This window comes from Cimex lectularius, unplaced genomic scaffold, assembly GCF_000648675.2.
Source record: "Cimex lectularius strain Harlan isolate CLEC.00 unplaced genomic scaffold, Clec_2.1 scaffold12, whole genome shotgun sequence".
NCBI lineage: Eukaryota > Metazoa > Arthropoda > Insecta > Hemiptera > Cimicidae > Cimex > Cimex lectularius.
In genome coordinates this window covers 583,245-609,879 of record NW_019392875.1, presented here as the reverse complement: position 1 = coordinate 609,879, position 26,635 = coordinate 583,245, and the positions used below count along the sequence as shown (strand labels likewise).

Genomic DNA, 26,635 nt, shown 5'->3' with positions numbered 1-26,635 from the left:
GCGTTTTTCGTCGCACCGTAGGAGATTGACTAAGAACCCTATAGATGTAATGCATATCAAATCGACCGTTGTATGGAACCTCAAATTGATGAATGTAAATAAAATTTTTCAGTACTGGCATACCATCATATGTTAGTTTAGCATTTTGCCATTGGTTTGCTATGATGATAGATATCATATGGCCTTATAAAACTAAGTCTACAACCCCACCAGAAGTTGATATTTCTTTACATAATGAAACTTTGATGAGCAAACCAAAATGTTTGGTAACGGCCAAATTACAGCGTAATATTGCTTTGCCCACGAACTATTCCAGACGAAACATTTAGACTTACTTTATCTGTAGAACTGTCATCTTATAATTTTAATTTGAGTTAGTTTATTGCAATTTTTAAAAGAAGAGTTACTACCACTAAGAAAGGTAAACAAAAATAACTTTTTCTTTATTTTTGTCAGTTTTCAAGTAAGAATTACAGAGAGAATTTCTCAAAAATCTTGTAACCTATCTTAACTTTATCTGTTAGAAGTTTATATATACATAATTTCAGTTATAGACTCTTGTAAGTTTGAAAACCAAGCTAGTTTCATTAAGAAAATAAAGTAAAACCGTGTTTTATCAGACAGAATAAAATGATACAAGAAATATTTATTAAACAAATTTATTAAGAATTTTTTAATAGTAACTTTTTGTACAGATCGTTTTTCAAGATTCTACAAGCGGATTAAACATTTCTATTAAAATATTTGTCTCTTTTTCAATATATGTAAGACTTGTTGTTGTTGAATAGATTTATCCTATTTTTTGTTGTAATCATTTTCTTAAACTGATTTAATATGGTATAAAAGCTTGTAACGTCAGTTTTTTTAGTATCGAACTGATTTAATCAAACCATTTAAAAATGCATGCTGCTATACAACAGTCATGAAAACGTTCCCCCAGAGGTTTAAAAAGAAAATGTAGATGAAAGCTGTTTTGTATTCACAGTAACGGTTGGGAAACTGATGAAAAGCACAGTGGAGAAACTGCAGGCAGTATACTTTCGAACGGTAAATTAAACCCATAAAATCTCCGATATGAACCTCTCACAATAAGCTCGGGCGCTACTGTTAATGGTTGTATTAAGTTGTTGAAGGGTTAGGCGATTTTTCATCTCCCCCTTTATAGCCCGGACTAATGTTGATATACAGTCGAAACGGAAAAGCAATGAATTTCAACTAAAATAGATATGTATGAAAGCTCCGAGCGGTCAGAGCGACGTAGTCGTCACAAAGATTTAAAGAATCAGCTAACAAAAACAGATTTGAAATAACATGAAAATAATCCTCAAATTTACTTTTAATGCATTACAATATATTTTCATATGATTTTAGACTGCTTTCGCCCATACTTTGATACTTAATAAATGCTACAAATAATTTCATGCTGTATATTTTGTTGATCCCATTTGTGTCTATTGAAACACAATAAAAAGCAGTTCTTAAAAACAATTCTCTCTGCAAATAAAGGAGATATGCCTCTTTAAACTTTAGATCTGGCAAAATTGTTTTATGCAAAAATATCTTCTGGCTGTAGAGGCGAGTGGAATCCTCGTGAGGGGCGTGTTAAATATTGTATGAGTGTGCTCAGGCGTCTCTTGCAATTTGTCGGCCTTCGTGTCCGCTCGTGGCCCGAACAAGTTGAAATTTCTCTTTCAGTACACCGAAAACCGTTCAAAGCAAAAAAATAAATAAAAAGATAGAATTGACGAATGAGAATTGAATTGTTAACGAATTGAAGCATGATTTATCCGGTAGAGCTGTATTTAAAAGGATTTTTTTTGGGGGGAAGACGATAAGCCACGTGAGATTATCCCGGATGAAGGCTTAAAAACCATTTGGACCGTTAAAATAATATTTCATTCTGATCCGTTTTGGTAATGAATGACGAATCAAACAAAATATGCAAAGTTGAAATGTTAACACATTCAGCGATTACATAGTTAGTTTCTTTTATAACAATTTTATTGTTTATATGTTGGTTGCATGCTATCATCAATACGAATTTTCTGTAAGGTTTTCACTAGTTATATACTTTAAACTGTCATATATCCAACTTATATATTATTATGGTAATTAATGACTTATTCTCAACATCAATCTCTCTTTTGCTCATCCAACTTCTCACACTCATTTCATTTCTGTCTTTATTAGTGTGAAACTAAATTAATAAATAATCAAATAACTTTCAATTAATTAAGGTTTTTAGTTGAGATAAAAAAGTCAGTGTCACGAGCGGGATTCGAACCCACGACCTTCCGCTAGATACGCCGCTACTCTACCACTTGAGCTATCGTGAATTCGATCCACTCGGACACTAACTTCCCATCTCAACCCCACCTTTGAATTTTCCCTCCTTTCTGCCATTTTTCAAATGTCGTGTAATCTTTTTGATTCTCGGCGACAAACTTGACTTTTTTATCTCAACTAAAAACCTTAATTAATTGAAACATATTAATTGGTCAAGCGGACCACGAAAACTAGTGAAAATAATCAAATATTTTATGTAGTAGTACTTTAATCTTCACATCAATATAAATTCTTATTTTTAATTTTTTTTAATAAATGTGACGTACTGGTGAAACATATGTTTACTATTAAAAGTAGCAACGAGATGAAATTGCTTTTAAATAAGATTTATTTACTCTCTCATGTTTGTTTTTGTGATTTAAATCAAAACTGAAAATGTAATTAAAATTTTTTTTTCTCAATTGAAATAAACGTAATTTTGTTGATGGAGTTCCGTTTTATATTTGATGTAATTTACAAAAACATATTCTCTTTCCTCTTCCCCCGTTTCTACCAAAACTCAATTTCGATGATTGGAATATAGCCAAACGAAAGTAGAAAGACCCACATAAAATAATTCACGCCGGGAAATATTGGTACCTTAATGAACATGGCTACACTCGCGTTATTGAGTTGCTAACAATATTTCAAGTTTTGAAATGTATAACTAGAAACTGGGAAAAGGAGAAGGAAAACCAGCTCGGTAGGGTACTTGTAGCAGAGTAGAACAATGTTAGAACTACAAGTTTTAAGCCAACTCCTCACGTTTCCCAGGACGGCGAAACCCCAAAGGAGCAGGCAGTGGGGAAAAATGAGAAAAATACTATAAATGAGAATGTGGGTCCTCTAAATCATTCTTCATTTCATTTCTATAAACACTGACATATTACAGAATCATTATTATTATTTATTATTGTAGTAACCTGCACAACATAAAATAGTGCATACATAACAACAACACCTAACATAACACTTTTAACATTAATGGAAAAAATGTGTCGTTATGTTCTTTTATTATTTATTTTGTTTACTTACAAAGAGAAATTTCTATACATATTACAGCGCTGTCAATGTTTAAATATTTTTTTCTGGGGAAGCATATATTTCAGTAGGGTAGGTATGCAGAATTGAATATCTGTCATTTAATTAAATTTTATTTGGACAAATAATACTCATTTTCAAAGTACTGACACTTTAAAATATTGGGTTGTCCGGAAAATAAAGCAGGTTTCATGTTTTCTGTCAATTTCCTCTCTATACAATATAATAAACTATTTACGTTTGAAGGATTTTTCTTTTGTAAACACTTTTGCGAACACTTTTTAATCCTTTTCCAAATAAAAATGTTTATGAGTTTAAACTCAGTCGGAATGGTGCCCAAACGGCCAGAAACATTAATGAAGTCTGGGGCAATGGCAGAGTGAGTGAGACCATCGTTCAGAGATGGTTTAAAAAATTTCGAGTAGGAGATTTTAGCCTTGACGGCAAAGAAGGTCGTGGCCGGATTTCTTCCCGAGATGATATTGTTCTGAGAGCTTTGGCCGAAACAACTGTAGAACTTGCAAAGAATCCTTCAGTTAGCAAATCGACCGACATTGACCATCTAAAGGCAACTGGAAAGGTAAAAAACTCGAAAGTTGGGTTCTTCATGCATTAAATGACCGCCAATAAAATCATCGCTATGAATTTTGCGCAACATTTCTTTGCCGAAACAGAAACGAACCTTTTTTGGATAGAATTGTTTCTCGTGATGAAAAGTGGATTGTCTACGATAACAGCGGACATGCTGATAATTGCACAACAAAGGAGAAGCAGCACCACATTTTCCAGAGCCCCCCAACTCATACAAAATAGGTGATGGTGACTCTTTGGTGGGCTTCATTTGTGCAGATTTACTTTCTTGAATCCTGGGGAAACAATCAATGCTGAAATATATTGCTCTCAAATAGAGGCAATGCATCAGAAATTGGCAATATTGAAGCCATTTTTGGTCAATCAAAAAAGCCGATTTTGTAAAACGACAACGCTCGGCCACACGAAAACTGTTGGATTTTGGTTATAAGGTTCTGCCTCACCCTCACTATTCTCCCAACCTCTCGCCTACCACCTACTGTTTTTTGAGACACCTGGAAAGGTTTTACAACATAAAAATTTGTGGATCAAAAGTCAGTACAAATTGCGTTTACAGGATTGATTACTAATTATAGCTTCTATGCGATTGACCAGCCTTTCAATAATAGTCACGTAGATTAGGGTTGGTGTCATTTTTTCTTTTTTCGAATCAATATTTTGAAGTTTGTTTTGCTACCAGGTTATCAAATCTCTTATTCGAAATATCACATTTCTTTTTCTTTTTAAAGCACGTATGCTTGTTGACTTGTAAAATATGTAGTTAGTACATTGTCTGGTTTGTTTTAGGTAAGTTCCATCCAAGACCACAACCCGAATCCACCTGACAATTAAAGAACTTATAAAGACTCAATATTCTATTCAAAGGGCATTGAAAAGTTGCCATCACGTTGGGAGACGTTTATTGAGAGTGATGGAGGATATTTAAAAAAAAGTAAAATTATTACATTATTTTTATTAAAATCATTTATTTAATTGCTTTTATTTTATAACCGTAGACCTGCATTATTTTCCGGACAACCCAATATATCTCACTGATTGATCAATACGTAAACAGTAATACGATATTATAATACTAATACTAACATTAATAAAAAATGTTGTTTCCTGTAACTAATAAATTACTAACAGATCGTCACGAATAGATCAGTTTTAATTTATGAGAGATGCTTCTGATCCGTCAGAGGAAAAGTTGCACTTCGCCGTAATGTTGCTTGTATTGAGATGTACTGCCGGCCCATTCATTTTCCTTACATTCGTATCAATTAAGGAAATAGTTGCCGAAGGAGAAAACCAGTAAGACCGAGGAAAATGGGAAGTTTGATTTACGGGATATTATATTCCTAAATCGAAATCCTTTATCTTCAGTCCCAAATAATTCGCGTTCAAATAATCGACTGTAAAAACGCAACTTCTTAACCGGTGATAATTATGAATATTAATTTTGCAAAATTTTATAACTGTTTTTTTTTCGTTTCTAATGATTGTACCGTTTGTGATTTTTCTGTTTGTAAAATTAATATGTACAGACTTATACGCAATAGTTTGAATTTTGCTATCTTTAGTCAATCTATTAATCGAGTCGCTCATATTTTGCAGTTTACTTGACGAAACTTAAATACTATTTTCGAATGACAGAGCTGCAGTGTATTCTGTTAGTGACACGTCGATGGTTTAAAGCAGATGAAGGATTGGTCCTAAGACGCTTCCCTGGGAAACACCAGTCTTTATAAGCCTCAATACAATGGGCGATCTCGAGCCCTTGTTGATTGATGTAGGACTCCGCACCTGACACATTTGTGTGGATGATTAGACAAGGCGCATATGTCCATAATCCTGGCATTGTGCCTATGGTCGTGAGCATTCTGGGTTTCCAACATAAAACGCTTGGACATTCACTAATTATAAAGTAAAACACGTTAAACAGAACGTGATAAGAAGTATTGTGACTTGAATATAGCAGTTCTATTTTTTATAAGGGTGACAAATAATTGACGTAACGGTTTTGGTGTAGGATGTAATCACGTTGCACCCTAATCACCTGAATTTTTATTTTAAAGCATTTGCTTGATTTATTACGATGATGTGGTCTAGTATAGTCTTCTTATGAGTCCTTGAATCTTTAAAAGCGATTCACTTTTTGCTTTGTTTGAAAACCTCAGAAGTTTTATCCGTCTTCAATCCCATTCCTGTGAAAATATGAGTTTTTAGCGCCAAAAAATTTGCCTAACAACGTTTTTTATTCTTTTGACGACGTTGAACACGGAAAAAATACATGAACATTTTTTCCTTCAGAAGCGTCGGTACGGTTGGATGTTAGGGATGTTTTACAAGTACAGTCGTTAAATTTTTTTGAGGCGCTTTGATTTTTATATAATAAAATTTTTATATATATTTTTTTAACTAGAACAAGCATCAGTCCCTCACGTTAACTCACTAAGGGACTTAGTCCATCCTAGATTACACAAAAATGTACAGAGTAATGTGTTACAAGACGAAGAAAAAAAGCATTGCCCGACATTATACTGTAAATGAAGTATAATACAGCAACGACGGATTTTCTAACTCCATCGAATTTAATTTTAACCTATAGTACTCTATTATTTTTAAAATCTACATTAAATTAACTAAAGAGGGAGTAAATCTACTTAACTACTAAACCTTGTCGACAGAAATATTTCATTACATCAAAACCAGTCATCAATACAAATTAAATGATACGAACGTTTTTTGGTTGGTTTGATATACCAAGTTTTGTACCAGCGTAGAGTCTCGGAGTTTTTGAATTTTAAAATTTTTCGTGTGTTTAAATCCCGATAGGGTGAGTTAGAGATAATTTCAGCGGCATTCTCCTCCACATAGTGGCTCTATTGCTCAATATTTTTTTGCATTTCATAACAAACCACTCTACTTGTTTCTTCAATTTATTAGAAAGTATACGGGTCATGGTTGGAAGAGTGTTTTATATTTTTCGTCCTTTAATTTCAATTAAACTGAACGTCGAACTTCGTACATTAGAGCTTCTACAACTATCAGGTGCGCAGCATTTGCCAACCATAGTCAGCAATCAAGAGAAAATCTATAACGGCAGTGAACAGTGCCTATGTTTGCAAGCTTGCAAGATAAGACTATAACATGAACTACTAAAACTCGCCAGGAAACATAGCATTAGCTACAAAATCCGTGATGCAAAACGTTTTGAATTCAAATATCTCAACGTTATTTGAAACACGTTAAATATAACGGTGACCTTGCAAAATCTCTCTAGTATGGGAAAACACCAACTCACCTGGACCTTCCTTGGAATTTTATTTTTAAAACAGAAATTGCTCTAAAAATCTCTTTGTCCAGAGATCGCGAACGGCCTGTTCAAACTAAAGTTTCAAAGCTCACATCTCCTTTCCGGCAAGCTAAAGTAAACAAGCTGTCTCTCCATTGACTTGGCAAACCTCACGACCTTAGAACTCATGTCTTATAAATGTCTCGAATCCTATTATCTCTCTTGTTTTTTCATAAAACAAATTTTACTTTATTTGTATTATTTGAATTTGTAAAAAAAATGCGAATTACGTATGTGAGCAAGAAGTAGTCTAAATGTAACTGACAATGAGTAAAAACTAAGTTTTCTAACAACCAAGGACCATAGTTTTATTTTGCGTAGTTTTAATTGTACACTTGTGCTACTAGTGTTGCCACTTCACACACCGTGTCAAAATGACCCATTTCCAAGATAGCGTAATTGCAAACATATTTCAAAAGGGCTTGAATGGAATCGGCCAAAAAGAATCGGCCTTATCCCGCGGCTTTCTGTTACAGAGGTTACACCGGTATCGCATTCCGACAATGGCAAATTCTGATTAGAGCACGGTCTTAATTATATCATGGAGAATTACCTTCCACGACCACGGAGGAGTTCGCAACAGCCTGCCAGTGAGTGAGGGCTTCGTAAATCTCACCTTTCAAGGCTTTGTTTTCGTTTAAACACACGGCCAGATACGATATTAACAAGAGTGAATGAATTTTAATTATACCCTGTCAGTAACAAACACATTTTTCTATGTTGGATTGATTATAATCAATAATATTATCATATTATAATACTGCTATTCTAAAGAAACGAAGTTGCCAAGCATCCTCGTGATGTGCTATACTTCCAACAAGGAATAGTGAAAATGGTTTGAAAAACATACTCATTCACGTAATTTACAGTCTTACTAGTTGGCAACCTTGATAACAAAAATATTGAGCTTAAATTTAAATTCACTAATTTCGTGGTCCGCGTGACCAATTAATACATTACAANGCAACCAACACCAAGAAAAAACAAAAAACCAACAACGCACAACTAATAACTGACAATGGAAATAACCGCCACCAAGACCGACTAACGAGCACGGAGACCACGCCCCCTAACGCAACGCCCCCAGCGACAAGCGACGGACGCAATACTATATAAACCCCACTCAGACTAAATGACAGACAGTTTTTCACTGAAGATGGCGTAATGCAGAAACGCGTTTGAATAATTCAAACAAAAAAACGTGCGAGTGAAGACAGACGCAGTAGTGCCCGTGTGCCGGTTCAACATGAGTTCGCCAACTCGCAGACCAAACCCCATCATCTACCATTTATAAGTATGTCGGGTTTGAATGCAAGGCTGCTTGATTCGAACCCGGGACCTTTATCTTACAGAGATGAACACCGTGTCAACGAATAAACCGTTACGGCCACCGACACACAAGATTGTTGTTCTTTAAATTTTCTGAGAATTTTAGAATAAGTTATATTAATTAAATTATTAATATTATTATTAACAATTTATTTATTAATAAATTAATTTTAAAAAGTGTTGAAACAAAAGTGTTAATCGGCTTTTTATGCTCGTTAATTGTTTTAGTAAAATGAGAGGGTTGCTCGTAATTCAATACGTCCATATTATCATATCCATATATAATATATTGTATACTTAACTGGCATATATAATGTACAATCAAATACGAACATTAATATTCATAAGTGAAAAAATAAATACTGGAGTGATCCAAGGGAGCGTACTAGCTCGCATATTTACTTGGTACATAGCAGTTATTTTCCAAAAATGGGTACAAAATGGAAGCTTTGCCGAAAATAAAGCGGTGCTAACACTTGGTTAGAGAATTATTCTTGAGAGAAGAAATTATTCTTTGTCAATCTTCAAAAGGCTTGATGAGATAAATCATTTGATCAAAAAATGGAGAATGAGGTATCTATCAGCTGAAATCGGTACGGATAAATTTTATAAATATTTTTCTTATTTCCACATTTTATTTTAAACCATCTATAGAGCTCTCATACCGTACAAAGATATAACTAAATCTGGGAATGACACCAGATGACAAACTAAAAACAGAAAGAATACGTAAAAGAGAAGGCTATGAATAGGCTTAAGGTAACTAACACTGCTTACTATGACGCGACTCAAGCCGTACAATGTAAACTGAAATATAATACATAACCAAGTCTTAAAATTTATGCCTTCATAAGGTATTCAACGTTTTTAGGTATTAAACTCGCTGTACCTAAGTGGAACTTGAGAACGTACTAGCAACAAAACACCTTCACAACCAAGAGCACAAGATTGAAAAGGAGAAGGCCATTCTAACTTGAGTCGTGAAATAATATATTGATTATTTGATTCAGAGACCTCCAGCCATAAAAGTTAACTATTTCCTAAACTTGGTAAACAGGAGTTTTAGTAAATATACTTATTTATGAAGTTATATATATTTACAAAAAAAATCTATTCATCCATCTATATCCGCCTGTGTACCTTTTTAATATGTGTGTAATTTTAAATAAATAAATTGATTAATTACTGGTGTAAATCTTATTAAAAACCAATGGGTTTATAAGAGTATGGACATATTTATTTATTATATACATCATTGTAAAATTAATGATTGGTGTATGAAAACCAGTTTTACTTAAATAAAAATAATCTTCGTAATTAAGAACTTTCAATTAATTAAGGCTTTTAGCTGAGATAAAATGTCAGTGTCACGAGCGGGATCTCGTGGTAGAGCAGCGGCGTATATAGCCGAAGATCATGGGTTCGAATCCCGCTCATGACACTGACTTTTTATCTCAGCAAAAAAACTTAATTAATTGAACGATATTAATCGATCAAGCGGACCACGAAAACTAGTGAATGTAATTAAGAACCTTTGAAAAAGCAAATTTTACTACCTCAAAACAAAATAGATTCGAGAACCTTAAAAAGGTGTATGTTTAAAGCTTTATGCAGATAATTGTAATATGTAAATACATTCATGACACCACCCACTACCCTAACCACTATACCTATTCGTCGAAAAGTACATTATATAATATTGTATTATATAATTACGTAATTATAAAATATTGGATGTTTGTGCCACAATTAAAAAAAACACCGGTCCCTCAATTACTTATAGTTAAAAGTAGCGAAGCTAGTCTGTGATTATTATTTTTAATATTGGCCAGTTAACCGGATACTGGTAACTGCCAAGTATTTTTAAGTAAATAAATTATGTAACTTTTAATCTGCCTTCATTACTTAACCTTACCAATCTTTTGGTGCATGTGGATTTGAGGTGGAAATATGATATTATCCAGTATGTTAGTTACTAAAAGCCACCTGATAAAATATCCATCGAATATGTTATAAAAGGTAAAAGTAAAGGGGGGATTTAAAACAAAAGTGAATTTCTCTCCCCTAGGCAGGAAGGGAAATCCGTCAAAATGCGATGCCTGGACTGCAATGGAGTCTATATCGAACTTACCATAGGAAATGACAAAACGACTTTCAACCCCTCTAGTACCAGAGTAACAATGTAAATAATAATGCGTCCGAGTAAATCATACTCTACAGGTTTGAAAAGCAGGATTACTATTTCCGATGCGGGCAGCTTTTTAAAAGCAGTTCACGAATATTTTATTTCTTCCTAAAAGGATCACTTTTCCATTTGGCTTACTTCTCCAGGTTTTCTTGTTTAATATTCCATTTAGAAAGAGACATTTCCTAACAAAAAACGATCTCCCATTAGAAAATTTTGGATTATTAATTTGGTATTGTGGCTGATGTTTCAATTTAAATATTAAATTTTACAATTAGGCTTGTGTTTACATTTGGATTTCATTGCAAAATATATTTTATGAGTGTTAGATAAACGATAATCTGAAATTCCCAGGGGAAGCTGTGAATGTACACCCTCGGCGGACACGGAGCAATCGCGGCTATGATCAATGATTGACAAATAATTCTCATCGGAGGATCCAGATGGGCTTTCCTGTTTACCCGACGGTATTGTGAATGTTGATTAAGCTATCAACTAATTACTGCTACTTTACAAAATATACGAAAATTATTATGGTTAAAAATATGAAGTGGACTGATCATATAGTCATATACAATATAAACCACAATAAAACTTTTTATTGTACCTTTCAAATTTATTAATTTTAGACAAAATTCATTAAGAATAAAGAAACCTACTAAAATATTTAAATTATTACCATAGTTTTTCTCTTAAATACATTGGGCAAGATTTTAAAAATTAAAGCTATCAGATTTATGTGAAAAGAATTGATTAAAAAAATATATTTTACTTGAACTAAACCAAAATATTCCACTTAACTAAGACATGGCACAAGTTTAACACAAAGGCTAATACTGATTGTTTTTCAGACAATTTCGTCTGAAGTTTGTACTGAAAGGGTCTCTTCTAAATCAAAAGCGTTTAAACATTTTTAAATGTAAAATAGCGACTTAACCAATAAAAACTGAGTAATTATTACATTTACTCTAATTATGGCATTTAAGTGGAGAAAACAAGGGATAAAAGAACTAGTTGTGTTCTGCGAGAGGCTCCAGAAGAGCACACATACATCTAATATTCAGAATAAACGACTAAGAATACTGAAGTTTATCATGAGAAAATTTAATGAAAAAAATTAAATCCCAATACTGCACCTTTTTGGTCAAAATTTGAATTCTATAGCACTATATGGTCACCATATTAAAATAAAAATATACAAATGATAGAGAAAGAACAGAATTTCTTCGCTTGTAGCTTTTAAAATTAGGCTAGCTAGTCAATTACATGACTATACCCAAATGCATAAAGAAATGGATTTCCTGTCATTATCAATTACGAAAATGTTTTGAGTATTTGTTTGGTATTTGGTATTTGTTACAGAATACAAAATAAAAATGTAGATAACTCATAATGTAGCAATACATACATTTCAACGTGCCTTTGGTTGACATGAGAAATTATAGTTAATTATAGTTCTTGGATTTCTTTTCAGGAACTAGACAACCATCAAACACATTTTCTTTTTATTGATAGTCTAGTTCCTGCAAAGAAATCCAAGAAATAGAAAAAATCAACAACCGGAAAGAAGAGTAAAAATTATATTAATTATTTTTTTATATTACGTTTTATATCATTAGATGTATAGATTTCTGTAATCTATAAATCTAATGGTATAAAACGTAGTACATGTAACAGGATAACGGCTGAAGGCAATTTAGTAAGATCTAGATCTTTCATTGATAGTGGAGCAATGCTGAAGAAATCTATTGTGAAAACGGCAAATAGATCAACATATGCATATAATAGAAAATCTTTCGAATATTTTTTTTATTACGTTAATTGCGCCCTATACTTATTAGTACATATTACAAATGTGATCGCAAAACTTTTTTTCACACGGTCACAGCACTAACACTAATCCAGCGCAGCTCCAGGAGACACACAGCACTCATAAGGGATGTACTAAAGGGCAAGGAGATTTCGAGGCCATGGTCGTTTAAGCCATAGGAAAGAGCAGAGAGACTTTTGATTGGAAGTATTGATGAGATGGCTGTCGGATGGCTTTGCACAGCATCATAGATTTCACCTAATGTCCAAAGTGGTCGCAGTAAAGTCTTACATTAGGTCAGTTTAATTTTAACGGCCAATACTGATTTCGGTCCTACAATTCTTCATAGGCTTGTTATGTTGTTGTCACTTAAGTCTTTTGTGAGGATTCCACGTTAGTCTGCAGTCTAAGTATAGTCCTAAGTATTTGAATATAATGGGAGTCGGTATCTCTTTGTTATTAATGTACAGTAGAGGGGGAGCAAAACATTTTTTTCAATGTGAACTACATTGAGTACATTTTTCCTCATTCAAACTTGTCCTCTACTTTTTGCCCCAGTTACAGGACATAATTGCGGTGTAGTCCGCGTAGGTGATGATGCTAGTATTAGGGTGTGTAGGTAGGTCAGGATTATACATGGGACCAAAAATATTCCCATGTGGGACCCCGGATTGTAACTGTCTGACTACCGAGAACTCGTTGCCACAACTCACTAAGAAGCAGCGGTCGGGTATCTAGGGTTTCAAGATAGGGAATAAGGGGTGAGTAGGAAGTGTTTAAGTTTATAAAGCATTCCGGGTGTCAGACTCTACCAAAGCCAGTACTACACCTTGAAACGTACCCAAGTAATATTCTTTATTCACTAGAGCACAAGTAATTGTGTTGACAACTCTGAAACCTCGTTGGGTCGTGCAATAATGAGGACGGAAGCCGAATAGGTGAGAACGAATTTTCTGAGTTTATCTGTTTTTCCCATCCCGGTAATTTTTAACAATTTCGTTGGTATGTATTCACCAGAACCTATTTCTTTAATAATAGTGTATCGTCGTCCATTATTAAAAAATTCATGAACCAATTGAATGCCAAACGTGTATGCGTGCTGTACCACCGTTTCTTTTCAACGTTACGGATAAACGCTCTCGCGTGAAAACGTTCACTTTTACCACTCGCATAAAATACATTATTTAATTTTCAATTTGTTACATTAAAAAATTACATTTTAAAAAGAAACATCTATACACATGCAAATTTAAAGTAACATTGTATTTTAAAAATAAAAGAGTTTGTAGTAATATCACAAATAGAATTTTAAAATAATCTCACTTCCACTTTAAAATTTATTTTAAGAAAAATGGATACAAACTTGTTCTTTAAACATAACGTAATTATGAAATAAATAAAACACAGTTTGTATACTAAATAAGTCTTGAACTAAACTCTACAGCTAAGACAACGAACTGAGCAAGTGATTTCGAGTCTCTACCATTCAGAAAACTAAGAAAATGATCACCTGAGAGCTGAATTGCTTTAAACTATTTCAGTGTAATGTCAGAAACTCTGTGACAAATGACAGTAAAATGCTAAATATATCCTCCTTGACTTGCCTAAAGCGTAGAGGGCAGGATACAAATTCTTCCTTGTTAGACTTGAATTCCTCACAATACTAAGGCATAGAACATTGCCACGTCCCTTGAATTGGAGCGATTTAAATTTTAGTGACTCCAGACATAGATAGTTTGCATCAAAATTAAAATCTATTCAGCAAATTATCATTTTCCTTATCGATAGATGCCCTTAAAGCATTAACATTAATTCTTTTAGAATAGCAATTTCTTTTATATTATATACAGTGCTATCATATTATACCAGTATCGCAGTATTTAAAAAAATGCGCAAGATCACGGGAAAAGCTTTCTCTCTGGGTGACCCTAGGGCCCTGAGAAAACGTAATTTCGCACACACTCTAAAAATGGGATTTTGTGTTGCTTCCAAAGTTGGTTTCAACAGTGCTATATAAACGTTAAGCATAGATATTTATTAAAAATAGAATATGTTTCTTTATCGATTTACATGTAGACAGCTTGCCTGTAATGAATTCAATCCTAACTTGTGTACATAGATTGAACAGGTCGCTATGAGACGCACCAACATGTTAGGGTATAGTAGACTTTAAATGGAGTATTATGTCGCAAAAAAGGTTTCCTAAACCTAAATCCATTAAATAGTTTTTTGTCACACATAAAAACAGTTTTTCTGATTTACCTGTGCGTTTTTCATCGAAATTGAGTTCCGTTTTTAAATCTACGTTAATTGTATAAAGATAAATAATCTCCTGAACCTTATCACTTCAACAGATAACCGTTTCGCTAGGAATAACCAGTAACATTTCTTACCATTAGCAGATCTGAAGAATTTAAAAACAAGTCACTACGATGCGACAAAACTTGCTAAAGATTTGTGAATTTCACAAAACCTCCTTTTTTATAAGCTATTGAACAGTATGCTTGATAGGATCGGTACATTCTTTTGTACGAGATAAATTCGTTCTACTTTTATAAGTGGACGTATTTATTAGCGTGATAGTATTGTGGTGGAATATAGAGTACCCCATAGATCCAGCATATCAAGTTAGTTGTTACAGGTTTATAGACAGAGGCGAGCCACCGGCGGGCGTAATATCAAATACCAGGATGACCACTGTTTTTTTACATGAATGTATTTATTAGTGTGAGTGTTTGAGTGTGTGAGTGTGTGGGTGAGTTTATGGTGGAATAGTACAATATATAATAGTAAAATATATTTAATTTTATATTCTATAGTTAGGAAAACTAAACGGTTCTTTGTTTATTATACAAATGGGTAATTACAAAATAAATGAAAAAGGTCTCAATTTTGAACCAATTATTTTTCACCAAGTTTAGATTTTTCTGACAAAATGTATAAGTTTGTAATATTAACCGTTTAGAACCACTACCGGTTTTATTTGACGAAAAATGTACTATCGTCTAATAAAATAAGTATCCTACGCCGACGCATGTGAATTATTGTAATGATTTCATGGTGTATGTAAAACTGCTTCGAAATATAGAACTTATAAAAAACAACTGTTCTTATAAAAAAAATTAACTTTCAAGATCCGAAAAAAGAAACAACCTTAATATTAAAAATAATTTAAAACAAAGTTAATTTAACAAATGCGCTACATTTTTAATACAAATGATTTATTTTCAGCATATTCACTGATATCCTGGACATAACTTAGAAAACAATACAATGGCAAGTTAAAAGTTACATACTAGTAACGTCTTCTTATTACTAGTAACTTTCGAGTATTACTTACTCGTTTTAAAGGTTTCTTTGTATAATAAAACAACATTATTAACAAATGAAATAACATTAACAAAAATAACCCAACAAATAATTTTATGTATGTCAGCTAACCAACTGAACTATGAAGTCCCTTGATTAAAAGAATAGTATACATTTTATTCTTTAAAAATATTGAAAAAGATATATGAAGAAGTCTAATAATCTGATGTAGTAACAAACTAACTTGTCATACAATTAATTGTAATAATTATTTAATAATTTCAATTAATTCAAAGCGTTTATTAATGTAAAATAAAAGATTAAATCAAAAACTATAAAATTGTTATTCATCTTTGGCTTATCGGAAAAGGGTGTTTGCGAGAAAAGAAATCGTCTTATCTTTCCTAAGATCAAATCCCGTTGCCGACCCTTCTGGCTATAAAATGCACAATCACATTAACATTCTCTGTTCAAAAGGTTTATATTTTATGAACATTCTGATATCAGTAAAATTAATTAAAACAATTGTATTTTGTAGTTTTATCTATTGTGTTTGCAAGGGGTAAATATTGTGTCGGATTGTTTTTTTTTTTTTTTTTTTTTTTTTTTTTTTTTTTTTTTTTTTTTTTTTTTTTTTTTGTACGATTATCGCTTATGACGCTCGATTCTATTCAATTCATGGAAAGTTACGCGAATTCATTGTTCAAGCAATGAATTCTCGAATAGCACAGATAGCTTGTAGAAAGTTTAAATAAATAACCGAAGTCGAGGTGCTCACAATAAGGAAAGTTCTGGCTTAGATTTAAGTTAGGTAAGGCGTCTATTGTTACTCTCAATTTGCACCTGGCAAATCCAAAGTAGTATTACATCTCAGTCCTATTTATATTACTTATTTATATAGAATATATATATATATATATTTTTTTTTTTTATGGAAAAAATGGTTAAATTGAAATAAGTTAACTCGTGTTTAGAAGCAGAATCTTTTGCATTTTACATTTTACATCATGAGAAAAAGCCTTGGAGCTAAATTTAACTTTAGCTAAGCATTAAAAGTGTGTTAAAATTCTAGAACAGATGTAACATACCAAGTTCAATATTAATAAAATCAATTTAATTCTTTTGAACTAGAATAGTTTAACCAAAAGTTTCAATATCACCCAGACATAATAGATCCTGATCGTACAGAAACCATAGAGAAGGAATTTAGTCCAACTACTACATCTTTCCCTTCTCCCAAAGGCTTTTTTCCTTTCCTTCAGAAATCCAATACATTATCGAAAACCTTCCCAAAAAGAAAGCTCCAGAACATGACCTATAACCTCTGAAATCCTTCGATCAAGGAATTTTCTATCTTTACTTTCTTTCGCCCTAAAAGAGTAATCCACTTCCTAACATTCCTTTATAATGCTGATCTAAGAACTACTAACAGTTTTCCATTGTAAAAAATCACCCGAAAGCCCCACAAACCTAACCATTTACCAAACTTATCGCCCCATAAATCCCTTACTACGAAAAATCCTTGAAAAGCTCTTTCCGAAAAGAATCTTTCCCATCTTAGAAGAACAAAACATTTTCCCATTTCACCAGTTTGGCTTCCGTAAGCACTAATACACAATCCAGCAATGGCATCGTGTTGTAGATGCTCACTCTTCCCCTCTTGCACTGTTCGGATGCTTTCATTGATGTAGCTGAACACTTTGATGGGGTTTTGCATCAGGAAGCTCAAGAGTACCCGTCCATTCACTTCCTCATATTCTAATCTTTTTTGACTGACCTCTTAAGATTAAGGCTGAAGGCTAGTATCCAACATACTACTGACAACCCTACCCATCGCGACACATCCATTCACACTTTTGCAGATGATACAACTATCTTATTCTTCGATGAACATCCCGTCCTCCGCACATTGCTCCTTACAGGCTCACATAATCAAGATAGAACCCGCGTTGAAAAACTGGCGGATAAAAATAAATGTAGACAAAAGCCAACGTATAACTTTTACCCTCCAACGTGAAATAATGCCACCATTCCACCTACATCATATTATATCCCTTCGTACAGTTAACCACGTCCGCTATATCGGAAAAATACTTGGAATCCACATACAAGACTAAAAAAGCAAGACTTATTCTTTACAAAATACTCTCACGACTTATTGACAAGCGACTATATACCAGACAATAATTAAACACATTTGTACATACAGCATTGAACTGAGTTGTTCAACCAAACTTTCCAATTATAATCACATCGAGAGTTTTCAATTCAAAATCCTCCAAAAAATAGTAAACGCTCCCTTCTACGTATCTAATCGCACATACCACAATGACCTCAAAATTCTTTTGTGACAGACGCCATAAAATGCCATAAAATCCCGACACATAAAAATAACAGATCCATTTCATTACACTCCATCCCTTACCTTTAAACCTTACATCCCGAACTATCCTCCCAAGAGATTAAAGCGGCTAAGGCTTCGCGACTGTTGGGCACCCGTTACCAGTGGGTGATTCTTCCCTACTGCCAAATATTGTTGGAGTGGTTTTGTTTTATTTTACATTTGTACGTATCAAGCTTTCATTATAGTACACAAAAATAAATACTGTTGTAAAATAAAAAAAAAGATTTAATGCATTACTCCGTGTATTTTAATAAATAAGTTTTGTCTCTTTTGATTAACGAATTCTCTCAAAAAATATTGTCGATCAAGTAACAGATATAGTCGGGACTGGTATTTTACTTGTTTCCCCATGGCCATAAGTATACCGAAGAGGCTTTCGCCATCCCAGAACTCGAGACAAAGAGGTAAATGGTTAAAACATTTAGCTTGTTCTAGGCTCTTATTTCCCGAGCAGAAGCTTTTAGTATTTACTATAGGAATATGGAGTTATTTTCCCAGTAAAGCTTAATTGAGTTAAACATTGGTCGTACGCACCTAGATAAAACGAAAAAATAGTACGGCAATAAAATAATAAAACACAATGTATAAAACAGGAAATAAAATAAATTCCTTTATATTATTTATACATTTATCTCCATGTTTAATTTTACATTTTTTTCATTTCACAATTCTCAAACCAATCTAGTTCCCTCCCTTTGTAGAAACTGTGCAACACTGTTGTATTTAAATTGTGTTTTATTTCATTTACTTAAATTCAGAAAAATTGTTCGATTTAAGCAAGTTGTTTTAAGTCACGTATTAATTTCACTGCCGCTTGTTTTATATATAATTCACTACATCATTCATCATTTCCAAACTTATCATTCTTAATTAAAATTCCATAAGTTACGATGGAATGAAAACTAAGAACCACTACCTTAGCAAGTTTTGCTTGTATTTACTCTGCTAAAGTATTGTTTAAAGCATAATCTAAATAAGTAGAGTCCGATCGATTACGACCACCATTGTTTATCCTTTATGGTTCAGTTGCATTCTGCATTTTGCTATATTTTCAGTAGTTGGGATGTGTTATTTGTCATTATTTCAGTTTGTGATTGTTAGTTGTTCCGATTGATTTTGATTTATAAGTGTGTAGTTTTTTACTAGAGTAAATAATGAGTAGATAATGTTATTGATTTGCGAATTCATTCGTGTGTAGCATATTTTACGAAGAGAAAATGTGTTTTGGCTTTGATGTAAAAGTAAATTCGATGCAAAGATAGATTTCTCTGTTTGGTTTTTATAATGTATTCGGTTGTCAATTTAATTACAACGGCAGGGCTGGTAGTTTGTCCCGAAGAGAATTAAAAATATACGTAATTACAAAATGTACAATAAAGGGGGTTGAAAATAGTAAATACTACCTAAAACAAAAATCCCTTTTAGCTTTTATTAAAGAACCGGCAAAAAAATCCACTCGCAGACGAAACAGACAATGGCACATTTTGTCGGTTTAATGAGGGATTCATCCAGGGAACAGTCCATTAGAGCCATTATTTGCCCTTTCCTCAAGGGATAACCAGGACCATCGATCTTTAATATCCATTGTAAAGGTATGATGACTGAAATGATTCCAGTAAGAAAAATATGGTCACGTTCGATAACGTCTATAACAAAAACCTACCTTGAACTTACATATCAACTCCAAATTCCATGTTCAATCAACAATATTCATTAAAATATTCGTGAACGTTAAAATTTCCAATATACCTCTTTATCACAACAGAAACATTTGGAAAAATTTATTGTTTTATATTTATTTTTAGAAGTTAATTAATTTTCCAAAAGCCTTGTGTTTTTTGTAGATTTCAAGTTCACTCTTCATTCTCTTATGGATAATTTCTACTCTTTTAGAGTAATGAATTGACCTAATTAGTAATGAATAACATTGGCATACGACTTCCTCCTCATTTACCTGTAGAAACTTATTATATTTCATAAGTCAAGTACTACGTTCAAAAATTCCAAACTAAGTTAATTAATTACCTCTACGATAGTTTCAAATCTCCCTCGAGGGGTATCAGTGACCGCAACGGTTTAGGTATTGATACAGCGCTCATAGCTGTAAGGTAAAGTACACGGGTTCGATCCCTCACCCCTGCTTTCGAACCCGTCATACATGCAAATGTGCTTTTTTCTCTAAAAACCCGCACCCCGAGGGTTCATGCTCATCTAACCTCGTTCAAATAGCCACGTTTAAAAAAAAATATAAAAAAATAATAAAAAACTTCCTTAGAAAGTCAGTATTCATAGTGTTTTGAACCACCATATCATCCATAAAAGAGCTGCTTTCTTCAAAAACAAAATTTTCAAGATTTTATTTAACTTGCATTCGTATTATTTTCAACGTAATTTGGTATTATTTTCGAGCCTTGAAAACATCTACGACTAACATGCCAATTTTTCAGCTCTTCTCCCTAAAAAGTACTACTCCGCATCGTTTTCACGGGCACATTTACACACTTCTCTTTTTTGGTAAGGAATTATATATTTCAGCGGGTTTATTTGATTTTTAGAAGCACAATTTTGGTGGTTTGTCCTTACATGAACTAAGATATGCTTTAAGCTAAGATGAGAAGTTTTACATGTCAATTTAGTTGTGAATTTGAGCTAACTTGAGTACATGTTCCCTATGCAACTGTAGTTTAGTCGTAATGCATTTCAGCAAAGGGCTCCATTCAGCGTGAGATGCGTATGTTACATCACGATTATTTTACTCTCTCAAGAAATGTTCTATTAAGGTTGTTGAATCATCGTCATTCTAATTCCCAACGTTCGTAAACCTCAAATACTCCCACAGATCACATTACCCTTCTTCCTGTTATTCACACTAACATACAATAATAAAGTTCACAATATCTCAGTTTGTGTGTTTTAAAACAGGAGAGAATGTCTTCGTTATTTGAGTTACTGTAAACTATTAACTTAAATTAACAAACATTATTAAAACGGCGAAGTTCTGTTTAATATCAACTAAAGTGGAAACACGAGGAAGAAAATTTATTAGCACAACATATTTGCAATTACTGCGGTTGATGGCTTCTTGAAGTTAATTGGGGCTGCCGTGGTTGATTTAAGAACTGTTGCTCCGTAGAGCAATCCATCTTTTCCACATTCTTGGCCTGCAATCTCAATTGTAACGTTTATACCGCAAATTTAAAAACAAAATATTTCACCATGCTATTTTCCAATGTATTTTGTAGTGGTTTCAGTATTCCCTATTTGAAAATATGTTGTGCTTGTTTTTTACATTAATATTATACAATTATAAATTTTCTCTCGTGACGGGACAATAGAATTAGAAGTTTCTACGCTTTATAACAATTGATTAATTATTGGATGAACTTGAATTGTAACGAGTCAGCTGTCAGAATGGGCCTGAGACTTCTACCATACAGAAGGAAGAGCAGATTAACGTTAATTAGGTGAAGGGTTTATCATTTAACAAGTCCGTTTTTGCAATTTCAAATTTTAAAGTTAGTAGTAAAAATTTTTTTGCTGCAGTGATCCTAACAAAATGAAGTATTAAATGTAAGATTTAAAAAAATTCCAAATGTGCATCACTATATCTATCATTATATTAAACTCGTAACTATTCAGACGTATCTACTTAATAAGTTGTTTTAAGGAAAATGGACACATTCAATATATAAATTCACAAATCAATTACAGCTCACCCACATCACTTACCCCACTAATAACACTACCCATCAAAGAACGAAAACGATAAAATTATCACAATTATCATAACCAAAAAAAAACACAGTCTTAATCAATCAAGGGCAGTGTTAAAAATGAAATTAGCTGACAAAAAGAACCCCTACATAATGACACGAGATATTTCAAAACCACATAACATACCTACCACAAAATTTCCAATGCATCTGAAAGTAGGAGGGTACGTCCGTCGGAGCGATTATGGTTTTCTCAGATGTTGACTAAAAGTAATTTATTTGTCCGTATCCCAAACTGTTATTCCCCCTTAAAACGTAATGTACCTCCCATTTTAAAAAAATTGATAATAGGAAATAAAAAGGACCCCCCATAAAGTGGGTTAACGTTGTAACAACTCCAAAAGCCGGATTACACCCTAACAATGTAATTTTGTGCATTTGATGGGATTGGAATTGTGTTTTTTATATGTTCAGGGCAGTATTAAAAATAAAATTAATAATTCACTATTTTCGTGGTCCGCTTGACCAATTAATACAAGACAATTAATTAAGGTTTTTAGTTGAGATGAAAAAAAGTTAATGGCACGAGAGGGATTCGAACCCACGACCTTCGGCTAGATACGCCGCTGCTCTACCACCTGAGCTATCGTGACCTCGATCCACTCGGACATCAACTCCCCATCTCAACCCCACCTTATGAGTTTTCCCTCCTTTTGCCATTTTTCAAATGTCGTGTAATCGGTTTAGATTCTCGACGACAATTGAAATGGCGACGGAGAGCTTTAGTGAAGTGTACTTCATTTTTAAATCATTAATTCACTATTTTCGTGGTCCGCTTGACCAATTAATACAAAAACTAAAAAGATAAAAAAAAACAACGGAAGCATATCGGACAATGTCCTTCATCCTTAATAAAAAATATAAAAAAACTGAAAACCATAGCTAATGCATATTTTCTAAACATTTATTAACAACACCCCATGAAATGTCGTGGCTTATAAAATGAAAATAATTATACTTCAAGACGATGGCTAGGGATGATTTTGTTGGTCTTATCTTTCAGACGAAGCACATGTTTGTTAGGCAGAAGTGATGCCAAGATTCATCTGATTGTGACTACGGTCAGGCTCCGTATGCAAACCCGCAAAGTAAGAAACATCCAAAACAAAACCAAGCAACCGGTTCTCAGGTGATATGACCCTAATGTATCCTGGCATGTCTGTTTACTGCAAAAACAATACAGACTTTAGGCTAGAATATAAACAACTGATTCAGTGAAGACGTTTTCTGTGTCTTCACACTAGTCTCATTTCGATTTTCTGTTTCTGTGGTGTGATATCCACATAAGAATAAATAATTGAGAAAATGACAGTTCAAACATATAATAAATATAGATCATAAAATCCATACTTGCTACATTTTTTTTAATGATAAACACTTCATTCTAAGACACAATTTAAAACCTATTATTGATAATTAAAAGTCTATTTTTGCTATTAAATTGATCATAATAGTAATAACAGTTCTAAACTCTATTAGTATAGACATTTTCCTTTCAATGCCAATGATCACAATTTAATTTATTATATTAAATTTTGTTTACAAATAAAATACTTTTATAAATCAATATGTGACGAAAAACATAAAAAAAAAACCGGCAATAGATAAATTTTCACAATGACCAATGTCATTATTATAGCTAAATGGAGTTTGAACAGCCCTCCGTTTTTATAAGAGGTGAGTCAATGGAGAAGTGGGATGAACCGGGCGAGAGAATTGTTCTCTAGAACAAGAAAGTTGGCTTTTAAGCGCGGTCCCATTTAAGTTTTCCAGGCTTTAAATATTGCCCTATTTTTGAGAGGGGCCCGCTAGGGGGAATTAGTTCAGAATTACTTTCCAACAACCCAGCAAAAAACAAAAAAAAAAGGAAAAAGAAAAACATAATTTTTGCTGGATATCGTTTAAAACTTTGTTTCTTTAGTAATTAGAAGACAATTTTGCGGTCAGTATACAGGCGGTACTGTTTTTTACAGTAATTTAAATCACAACCATTTTGTCTTGATCACTTTTGGGTAAGTTTAAAAAAAAAGCAAGTCACAACGCCCGAAATTTGTTAAAAGTAGAGTATTAAGACGAAATTTAGCACAAACTTTTACGACATTATTTTACATAATCATTAATTCATTGAATGATCGGTACATATAAACTAAATTCTGCATATACATGACACACAAATTTAAAGAATTTGAATGATGTCTCAGCCAATTTTTTTAGGTCAGCTGGCCATACCCGACCCGCCGCCGAAGTTAGGCTCAAGGGGTGTCAACAGGTAGGTCATTTCAGCCCCCCAACGCATGTAGTTTTTAAACCTAGGCACACTCATCCTCATCACTTCTTTCGTAATTGTGGTGATGTAGTATTTAATTTCCTCCATTAATTAAGAGTCGATATGGTAATGAATATTGAACCATTGGCCCTCTTATACCTCACATTCATTCAAATAAATACATTCACTTTCAACATATACAATAGGAAATACACACCGAGATATCTATCAAGTAAAATCATAAAACAACCCTGTTTCCTCCAAAAACCGAACACAGGGCACAAAGATTCAATATTTCACAAATATTATTTATTAAAAAATATATGAAAATGGTAAATAATAGTGGTTCGATTTAATAGTGATGATATAACTATTTGCAAATTTAAAATTAATTTAAATCAAAATAGCACTTTTCCAATGGAAAAAAAATTCATTTTATTTAAAAAAAATTCTAATTTCAAATGTTGCTACCGGAATGATTAAACTAACGTTCCCTTTTCAAAGTAGGCTTAATTACTTCAAAATGTCCCTTCTGACATTCTTTCCAGGCAGCCTTCTGCCTTAAGATGTATCGTCCAATTTAAAGTTGTTCAACTCGTTGCCCATAAATTTGGACAATAGGATTCCAACTTGTGATCTATTTCAATGTGGAATTTTGATCAAATGGAATTAATTGAACCTAATGTACTCTGTAAACTCGTAAAATTGCATAGTCGCATGTATGTGCTAATAAAATTGTATTAAAAGATTCTGGAAAACCTAAACGAATAATTTTTTTTTGTATCCAGCATGAATAAAATGTATTTTAAAAAATTCGTGTTAAATACACTAATAATAAAATTATATAATATTGTTTTATATGTAAATAATCAAATCTGAAATAAAAAGAAAACAAATTAACATATTTATTATTACAAAAAGGTTGTTGTTCTCATCAAAATAAAAAATTAATAAATATATAAAGACTAAATGCCAGCTATATGGTAAATTTATGTATATACTCAATTTCACTGTTCTATTTTATTAATTTCAATGAATTAAAGCATCAAAAGTGATTCCGTAAGTGCACGATATTTTCGTTCGTTATTTACTAGAGCTACTTTTGTGTAATTCAGTAGCGGTGAAAGTGAACTATACCTGTTGAAACTGTCCATATTGGACAATAGGATGTGCACTACTCTAGTTAATTGTAAGGAAGGAACGACATTCAACCCTTTGTGTGCTTTCGTCTTGCGATTCCCGGTTTGACAGTCGATACTTAAACTGTAGCATTTACTGTTATAGCATTTTTTGCTTTATATCTAATTTAAATAAAAAAGAAAATCTGCATATTATTTTTTTTCTTTTACGAGGGTTCGCAACTGCAGAGGACATGTAAACCCTCAGGGTGCCGGTGTTTTTGAAAAAAAGCCCATTTGTATGTCGGGTTCGAATGCAGGGCCGCTGGATTCGAACCCGGGACCTTTACCTTACAGTGATGAGCGCCGTGTCAAACATATTATTACGTAAGAAAAGTTTATATGTTTTAGTTTTAGTTTATATGTTTGCAAAGTTGATACAAGAAGATACCAATAAGAAAATAATTAAGAACTATAATATGTCCTAATATAAATTTAACACTAAAAACTGAATATTTTGCCTTCTATTTTTTGGACATATCTTGTTTTGTTTAATCAAAGTTTAATATGAATACACGCAAATAAATGTTTATTTATTCAGAAGTATCATATAATTCTTAATTTAAGGAAAACGACAGAATTTTTTTAACAGTCAATCTTTTGAACGTTTGTTTTTTCGTTGTTTAGAGTAGTTTAAAAGTCTTCTCGTTATAATATAATTGTGAAAAAGATAATTGTCATTGTAAATTAACATACCAACGTTGGAAGTAGGCGTAAGAATTAGGCGGTTGATTTACACTTACCGTAACCTAAAACAAAAAAACACAAATTATTATATAATAATTTATTATTAATTAGAAGTAAAACTTTTCATTTTAAAGGACTACGCTATAGTGCAATGGTGATTAATTTTCAAAAAACAACCCCAGATTTTGGTAGACAATAGTAAATATACATAAAATAATAAACTAGAAAACAAAGCGTCCTTTAAGGGGAGAAGTCAAAATCAATCATACAAGATTATCAACCATTTAAAATATTGCAAATATTTGAACTAACAAAGTTTCGCCGTTATAATTATTACTTATTTTACACATTAGCTGCTTATTAGTAAAGCCTTCGTTTCATCGCTTTTGTAGCAAACAAA

At 32.7% G+C, this 26,635-nt stretch overlaps 1 protein-coding gene across 2 annotated transcripts in view; it reads right to left on the bottom strand.

Moving 5' to 3' along the window:
- Positions 1-26,635, bottom strand: part of LOC106665877 (limbic system-associated membrane protein-like) — a 489,908-nt gene that overhangs the window by 291,360 nt on the left and 171,913 nt on the right. For both annotated transcript variants that reach the window (XM_014392677.2, XM_014392678.2), the window contains exon 2: positions 26,292-26,297. In XM_014392677.2, coding sequence (XP_014248163.1) covers positions 26,292-26,297 — 6 coding nt within the window. The remainder of the gene's footprint in view (positions 1-26,291; positions 26,298-26,635) is intronic.